Below are 9,759 nucleotides of genomic sequence, written 5' to 3' on the forward strand. Positions count from 1 at the left end.
GGTACAGTAATCATTAAACATGTACCTCTTATACTCAACAACAAGGCAATATTTGGTCCACCCCCTTTTCCTTTTCTTTTACTTTGCTGCTTGACCCTTCGCCCACATTATAACATATCCAATCATTTTCTTAGAAGTGCTGACCATCAACACTTTCGCGCTTCATCACCTGCACACGCACTCACAGGCACCACTCCTGTTTACCAAGTAATTGTATAAAACTGGATTTACACGCACTTTAACATGGCCTATCTGTATCAGTGTTCAAGTACTACGATAAAAAATGGTAATTTAACTCTGGCTGTCCGTCTGTTCAAGCACGGCTTATAACGGCGGCCCTCTGCATCATATGTATATATTATATATTGTACTGTGAATTAAGTCATTATTGGCCATATAAACATTTTGTATGTTATTTAACGTTTCATTTGTCTTTACATACAAAATATGACTTACTATGTAATATGTCAATAATTTTCAGAATTGTATTTGTGTAATTGAACCTGCCTTTGTTATTTTTGTTATTCTGAAAGAAAATATGAAATGCAGAAAATAAAATCTTTTCAAAAAAAAAAAAATAACGAATCTTCGGACTAAAGAGCCTTCGGAATACGAACCTTCGGAATAACGAGTTGTAACCAAAGGTAGGGGGTAACGTGGTAAAGCTTTGTTAACTTGACACTTGAACGAACAACTGAGGACGTTTAGTCAGACGGGACAAAAAATAAATTTTTACACTCTATTGTGAAACCGAAGGCTTTTAAAATATGAAAATGATGACCCACAGACGGCAACATCGGATCTGCTCTCTGTCCTACATAGACAATGCATCTCATGCATTGATGCTGTCTATTCTAAATACCAAAGATTAATCGTTTTGAGAACATCCGTTTTTGCACTGCTACCCGTGACACCGTTGACATGCACGACGTAAATGTCCTCCCTCTCAGTACCTGCACTATTGTTCTGGTATCCCTTGACATTCGTAAATGCGCTTTGGTCTAGGATACCCACCTTCAGAGAGGGGAAATATTTGCTTGTGAGAATTCGATTTAGAATCACTTGAGTCTGCATCGTCGGGTTCGAGCGCATGCGTATGATCCATTCTTCCAGGAGTTTTATCGTCTGCTCCGTAGCCACGTAGTACGCGAATCCGACACAAGCGAGCATCTGATTTGCCTTCGAATAATAAACGTCGTATTCGGGCGGTGTGAACACCGGTAAAGGGTCCTTCAACCATACGACATCCGCGTCGGAGAACAAAACGTCGACCCCGCGGCGTAATAAGCGCAGGATATAGATAGCTCTCTTGCTGACGAAGTCGCGATAGCTCTGTTCGCCCCACGTCATAGCCTTACGCTGCGATCGTCCAAGTTCCGTGTACTCAACGGTCAAGTTCGGCCTGCGGATGGCCCGGAGTTCGCTGTGCGAGGCCTTGTCCTCTGCGATTATGACCACACGTTCTTGGACTCCGCTGTTTCGCAGGCTCTTTAGCCAGTTCTTGGTCATGTTGACGAAGCCGTAATTGGACGTCGTCAGTATCACGCGTCTGCCCTGTGGGGTCTCCGCCGACGAGGTCTCCGACTGGGTCTCTCGGCAGGCAGTCGGCGGGGTGTGTTGGTCCAGGACCAGTTGAAGGGTCTGAAGAATGGACTTGGGCTCGTCTGGTTGAGAGGACTGGGGCACGGACCGCCAAGACCTGCCTTCAGTGTCTTAGGCAATGATATGGGCAATGGATAAGGAGAAGGAAAAAAGAAAGAAGACGAAGAAGTCAATAAATGCGCGATCGGAATGGGTGGTATTCTAAACTTACCACTTTCTACGTCAATCATAGGCACAGTCAATCTTTATTCCAAGAAGTCCGTCATAACAATTTCTTTCCCCCTAAATAACGAAAATGGGCGTTTGTCCGTTTATATGATCATAGGTTAAGGGTTGTTTCTTGATATTGCTTGAAGTCTTTGGTTTTGTCATTTAAACCTATTAGATTTTGTTCTTATGAAAATTAATTTGTATATGTGCTGAGTCCCGAGACTGGCAACTGAATGTTCCCATCTCTGATATTAGCTTTAGATTTGCGACGCGAACGCTAAGACGACGCTCATGTTAGGCCCCAAATAGTGTTTTTTCTGCACGTGCGAGTGGCAGCTGTTTCCATTGTCCAACCCGGGAGGCTGCGTCGTGCAGATCTAAACCCCACTAATATCACAACGCCACTTCACTACTGCTTCTGCTACCATCACTACACTGTAGATAGTAGAAGTAGTAGTAGTAGTAGTGGTAGTAGTAGTAGTAGTAGTAGTAGTAGTAGGTCTAGAAATAGTAGCTGTAGTAGTAGTAGCACTACTACCACTACTAGGCTACTACTGGTATTATTATTACTACTATACTGCTACTATTGCTACTACTTGATACTACTATACCTGTATACATGTATGTATAGTATGTGTACGTATATAGGCCTATTGTTTGTTGGTTTATTGTCTTATTATTTTTGTGATACTGTTGTAACGTGACACAATATGTACTCTGTTCTATAGCGCCTTGAGTATCCTTTTTTAGGTAGAAATGTGCGCTTTATAAGAGTCTCACTATTATCATTATTATTATTATCACAACTTTTACATCTACTATTACTAGACTATACGCCTACTGCTGCCACTACTGCTGCTGCTTCTACCTCTACTACTACTTCTATAGTTAGGCCTACCCTACTACTTTTATATTACGAACATCCGTGTCTCTTATATGCTATACGCATGACTTATCGCATTCTATTGGGCAGCGAAAATGCGTGTTTTGCTACCAAACCGAGAAGCCTGTAAGAAGCATCCCAGGAACATACTCGTATACGACCAAGTTTCATTTCCATGGACAAAGTTTCATGAGACATTTTATTCTTTGCTACCAAATTTCCCTGCAATTTGATTTCCATATTTCAAATTCTTTAGAGCTACTATTCAGTGTTCTGCTGTTGTAAGTCGAATGAGGTACTTACTGCCGTATTGAAAATCCCATGCCAGCAAAAATCCGCCTATGAATCCGAGGCAGAAAACAGGGGCAAGATAGAAGAGCTGTACGGAGAGAAGGAGAATGTGGATAGGAGAAAGCAAATTCATTAAAACTTCTGATTATAGAACATCAGTATATTCAAAACAACTTCATGTTCGGCCGTATAATGAAAATTGATGAGTTGACTGATTGAGGCAACTTTATGACATTTATTCGGAAAAGAGAACACGAAAGTGAAAGTACTAAATCACATGGCCTTCCGTTTACAAAAACAGCCGGGCAATATTGAACGCATCTTGTGCTAGTATTAGATTGCCCATAAAAGAAAAAGAAAAGTATACATGATATTATATTATATAAATATATATATATATATATATATATATATATATATATATATATATATATATGTATATATATATATACATACAATGTATATATATGTATATATATATATACATACAATGTATATATATATATATATATATATATATATATATATATATATTATGCCGTAGTTTACAATATAATCTTGAAATATGGTACAATGGTTTTATGTGAAGTCAAATTACATAAACTAAACATGAGCACGCATACACTATCAGATATACACAGAGCAGACTTACAACTCACACACACAGACACACACACACACACATGCAGCATTACTAGAGAAAGGGATAGAGAAAGAGAGTATGTATAACGAGAGAAAGTAATAACTGGCGAAACTGGCTACCAATGACTTCCATGAAGCCGGAGTTATCGACGGAGAAAAAATGGGAAAAAAAAAACAAAAACAGGACCTATTCGTATATAGGTCTTGCATGCAGTCGCTAATGTAAAACAACACGCAAATGTATTATATGCATATATCTATATATATATATATATATATATATATATATATATATATATATATATATATAATACAGAAAGAAACAAACTGCAATGCATTTTCTTCCACAACGAAGTAAAGAACATTTGCTAGCAATTAAATCATAGGATGACTGTCTCATCCATATGCGTATAGCCATGCCATGTTAATTGTTCATTTTGTGACAGCAGCAAAACTAGAGTTATAGCTAATTGCGTTGTCAAACTATTCACCTGTACTAAAACGGATATATTGAACGGTGCAGCTAGAACTTGTTGATTAGGAATAAATTGACAATGAATGTATGGGTGCAACTTTAGTCTCGTTACGTAACTAAACTCTGATTCACTCCTCCTTCCCTATTTGAACCCAACATGAGTGTGAAGGCAAACATCAAAAGAACTACAGCGATGAGGAAGAAATAGCGAAGAAAAGAGAGGGAGAGAGAGAGACATCTAGAAAGGCAAACCTAGACTTAGCCGATGGCTTTGTTTGCTTTGTTTCTTTGGTTGTGGGGATGGGGGTGACACGCATTCAAATCTTTTCTCTCCTTTGCCTCATTAACCCTTTCTATGTCAAAGACTTTAGAAGATGTGTACAATACTATGGGGTCTTCTGAGCCAATCGGCGCACAAACGTTTAAAGGGAAGATAAACCCCAAGAGCAATGTGGATTGAGTGAAAGCAGCAACATTAGTAGACCACATCAGTGAAAGTTTGAGGAAAATCGGACAATCGATGCAAAAGTTATGAATTTTTAAAGTTTTGGTGTTGGAACCGCTGGATGAGGAGACTACTAGAGGATATGACGTATGAGTGGACAACAATACAAAGAAAATATAAAGGAAATTCAACAAAAATTCACTTTTCTAGAATCATGAAAGAGCAATGGACCAACCTCTTTCAGAAAGCAGGGGGAATAATACATTGCTACCCTTAACATATGTCAATATCAAGTTGATGGAATTTGTAATTTTCATGAAAAATGGATTTTTGTAGAATTTTCTTTATATTTTCTTGGTTTTGTCGTCCACTCATACGTCATAACCTCTAGTAGTCTCCTCATCCAGCGGTTCCAACACCAAAACTTTAAAAATTCATAACTTTTGCATCGATTGTCCGATTTTCTTCAAACTTTCACTGATGTGTTCTACTACTGTTGCTGCTTTCACTCAATCCACATTGCTCTTGGGGTTTATCTTCCCTTTAAGGGGACAAAAGCAAAAGATGATCTAACAATTGACATGGATCACTGTCACTAATCTAACTCTCTCACTTTGATAGCAGACAGTTTTAAATTCGATATGTAAAGAGTTGTCCTCTCTCCCGCTCCTAGTCGCTCTCCTTGCGAATTCCTACTACACTCCAATTCCTTTGCCATCGAAGCTCAAATACTCCGCCTGATAGCAATATTGGTGGAAGGGAGAGAAGAAACCCTAAGCCGTTGATGATTTTTTTATTTGATTGGATTGGATTTTTGCATTCCTTTTTCATACAAGAATAATGTCAATTGAACATTTATCGAGTGATATTTGAACAGTAAATTATATAGAAACAGTTTAATGGTTGGCTTAAATGTACAGCACTGTTGTTTTTTTTTTCTTGATAACGAGCAGGTGTCTTTTACGCATGGTGGGTCCAACATTTTATCAGAGCCACTTTTTTGACATTTTAGTCATTTCAAACCGATTTTCATATCAAATGAATTTTGAATTCCTCTTAGAATTGTACATTTTTTCATATTTTGTAAGTAGTTTATTACAGACACCAGTTTTGAAATGGTTGAGATATCCCTAATCAAAGTAGTCCTTATGAAAAGGTGGGTTCCATCTTCTATTAGGACCACTTTATTTTTGGATATCTCAGCCATTTCAAAACCGATTTTATTCAAGTAAACTTTGAATTCGGCCATTATTGCGCACTTTATCATATTTGTAAGTAGCTTCTCATTGTCTCATCAAAGAAATGAATAGATCGATAAGTAAATAAATGAATGAATAAATGAATAGATGTGTAAATAAATGAATAAATAAACAAATAAATGAAATTATAAATGGATAAATTAATAAACAAATAAACATATACATAGATAAATGAATAAATATCTGATGCCCGATCTCGATCAAAACGATAACATCCTCTTAGAGAGCAACCTAACAAACCACTAAATAGCTTCCTTGAATACCGATATTCGTAAATTCAACTAAATTAAAGGTGAAAGAGTGCAGATCGAATAATCTTCAATCCCTCCTCCAGTCATTCAGTTTTAACGAGATCGAAATGTCGAATGAACTGACGCATCAGAAGCATGTGTTAAAATCATTAAATCTGAGAAGATAATCTTTCAACTACGAGCTCAAATGTACTTACAAAGAAGATTGATTTATGATAATGGTAGGGGAAGATATATTATAAAGATAGAAATAGATACAAAGATAGAGGTATAGATATAATTGAGAGACATAAGGTGGATATATCATATCATATGCTTTATGAGAGTTTTACAAATCAGTGCTTATCATAAAACTAACTGCCCTCAAAAAAAGAATGGAATATAATGGTGATTTACGTCCAAATTCGTATTCATCTATCACAAATCGCGGTTCCTCTATCAGGAAGATGTTTTCAAAAACAAAGCAAAACAAAACAACTCTATCAATCATTCCACTGCTGGTATGGCGACTTTTCAACGGCACAAGTACGATTCAGAATTGTCAAGTAATTCTCACAAGTTTACCTGCATATGCCTTGTTGCTATCCTCATAGTTGATTCTTCATCATTCTTCATATTTCGGATGAAGCAGACATCCTCAGCTCCAAGCAAATCTATTTCACATTTTACGCACGATATAACTTTCTCTCATTTATTTTCTTCCGTAGAGGGATGCAGATTCCATGGGAAGTTTGAATGACTTTTTTATGCTTGCCGAGGCTACTTGGCAAAGTTACATGCAAGTGCGGGCCATATAGCTGTTTATACCGTGGCTTTTCACTCTCGGCGTGTGAAGAAAAAAAACAAAAACGCACTAACTATGAAAATCTGGCTTCCATTTTTCTACGACTGTCCGTGTTTCGGTGTCATCATTGCCGGAGGCACCTGGAACGAATTCTGTTGAAGATTCAGTTTGAAAAGACAGCGGAATGTTTTTAAGGTTCTCCGTGGTTGTTGAAATGCTAATTCGTACATCACATCTCTATGCGAGTACACGGATATAAGTAAGGCCGTCTCTCTGGTGGCGACATCTCGTGAACTTTCGCTAATCTTTCATCCCGCTGTATGCAGAGTCAGTCAGCAATGTTTACCGTCGTGTTTGAATTGTTGGTTCTGATTCAAGCCAAGCCTCGTCGTGGTGGCGTTTATTTTGTGGGGCGTCTACGATTTGCATCGAGCAAACATCATCAGTTCACAGTTTTTACTGTATAGGCTACTTCTCTTTCAAATTCCTTTGATATTGTGTGTGTGTGTGTGTGTGTGTGTGTGTATATATATATATATATATATATGTGTGTGTGTGTGTGTGTGTGTGTGTGTGTGCGTGTGTGAGTTAACACCATGCGCACGCATGTATCGGTACAAGGTGGGCGGGCAGGTGTATCGTTAGCACACATGCATGACATGTAAAACAAGAACAAAAAGACTGATGCACAGTCATTTGAAAAGGGTCCAAAGCAATTTTCGTTTGGTCGAGGATATACTGGACGAGTACCTTATTGATTTGGTGGTGCCTGTTTAGATTTACCGCCGAACCAGAAAGTGCCAAAGAAAATATCCTGAAATCGAATGTTTTCGGAAGCCGCTAAAACAGACCTCGCAATGCTCGAACGATAATGTCTTATGTTTTTTTCACAATAGGCAGGTAACAGAGCAAAAAGGAGCAAAAGTACATGAGTACTATTTGCAATTTAGAAATAGGGCACGTAGGGATAGCTAGCCTATAAACAGGTTGATACAGATTCAGGAACATAGACGAGAAGAAGGTAATAGAAGGAGGAGAGGGGGAGAGAGAAGAGGAATGTGAGACTGTGCTGTAGACTGATAAAACGTCATCGGGAAATGCGGAAGGAGAGGAAACTGAAGAAGAGCAATGCAAATATAGACAGAAACAGGGGCGGATCCAGGAATTCCGTAAAGGGGAGGTGCCTTTACAAAAGTAAAGGGGGTGCACGCCCCCATTTTTTACTTTTTATTTCTTTTGTTTTAACAAAGAAAAAAGTTAAAGAGGGGCGCGCGCCCGGTGCGCCCCTCCCCCCCCCCCCCCCGTATCCACGCCCGGTGCACCCCCCCCCCCCCCCCGGATCTGCCACTGCAGAAAGGAATGGAGTTTCAGTTAATGGAGGAATTAATGCAAAAGGGAAAAACTGGGATTAAAAAATGTCAGAATATACTGTATATGTGGCGTTTGTTGTTGAGCAGACTCAATCATGACATCAATGGTATAATTAACCTGATACTTAACTGGATTGAATGTTTTCGCTACTTTTAACTCATGGCTGATAAATATAAAAGGATAATTTTGTTTCTTATTTAAATGTACTTCTATCCTTTGGCTCTCTCAAACACGTGCGCGCTCTCGCACACACACACACACATACACGCACAGCACACACACACACACATACACACATAGGACACCCAATCGCATTCGACGGCAAGGCGAACTGGAAGGATCTGCAAGAGCGTGGGATGAGGATTAATGATGAAATGTATTCTACATTATGTGGTATAATATCAGTTGTATATATATCATAATGCTATATCTTAATGAGATACATGCACATTACAATTTAACAACATTAGCAAGTCATACTAAGTATGTATTTGTCTCTATATTAAAATCATAATATACGAGTAAACTTTCATTTACTCAAAGAGATTTTGTAGATTTAAAAGACTTTACCCGAACTTTCCGAAATTTGCAGTGAATTAAAACAAAAAAGAAATCCTCAGATGAAGAACTATCGTGCGAGAACAGACTATGACAATAAATTCAAATTAGACAAAATCAATCATTTCTACTGATTGAATGTATCACAGAAGAAGAATTGAAAGTAAGTAGTGTGTTTGTTGTTTGTTTGTTTGTTTTTCATTGAGCAATAAAACAAAAATCACTTGCGTTCGACATTTTAACACATCACATTATCATGAAAGCAAGGGATCATTAAGGGGAAGGGTGAAGATATGAGGCAGTGAGGTATGAGGTTTTTCGTCAAATTGTCTGTCCTCTGTACAAATAAATATTTGTGGGATCTCAGCTGTTGATCTCAATTTTTAACAAATATGTCGGAAAAAAGAATGAACCAGGAGGAATAGAAGCAGTAGTGGCAGGTTTGATTCCCGATGTGTGTGTGTTTTTTCCCCTGACGTATTTGTAAAAAAAAAATGTAGATCAGCAGTTGCGATCTTACAAATGTTAATTTGTAGGACAGATATATTGAAGAAAGCTCATACATCACATTATAACTGGGTTTTTTTTTCTTCTTCAAATGTTCAGGAAAAGCATGAACAATCTTTTGAAAGCTTTTAGCAATTTAGCCCACCTGATATATTAGTCTTTGGGATGATGAAGAATGTCGATAGCAATTCGCAGACAGAGGATTTCAGACACAGGTTTTCTGGCCTGTTGTTTGTATATTTTCTCAGATTGATGTAGTGTTTCTCAGATTAGTCGTACCTAAAAGTACGACTAATAAAATGTAAAAAAAAAAAGTTTTAGATGAATTTAGTAATTTGTAGTTAATAAATGTATAGTTAATGAACCTAAAATGGATGAATATGAGGTTTCTTAAGATGGTAGGCTTGCCCATACTCATGGCCCGTACGTGAGTACATACCTTACGACGAAAACTGGGGGTGTTCTTGCCTGTACCCTGCAT

The 9,759-nt window shown here is 38.0% G+C and overlaps 1 protein-coding gene across 1 annotated transcript; it reads right to left on the reverse strand.

The window, feature by feature from the left end:
* Window positions 1–849: 849 nt before the first annotated feature.
* On the reverse strand, window positions 850–9,759 carry LOC140245213 (uncharacterized). Its single transcript, XM_072324800.1, has 3 exons — window positions 9,718–9,759; window positions 2,999–3,074; window positions 850–1,712 (listed from the first exon to the last, which is right to left on the reverse strand). The coding sequence occupies exons 1-3, from the start codon at window positions 9,757–9,759 to the stop codon at window positions 850–852; spliced, it is 981 nt and encodes a 326-aa protein (XP_072180901.1).

This window comes from Diadema setosum, chromosome 22 (genome assembly GCF_964275005.1).
Source record: "Diadema setosum chromosome 22, eeDiaSeto1, whole genome shotgun sequence".
In the NCBI taxonomy this organism is placed as follows: domain Eukaryota; kingdom Metazoa; phylum Echinodermata; class Echinoidea; order Diadematoida; family Diadematidae; genus Diadema; species Diadema setosum.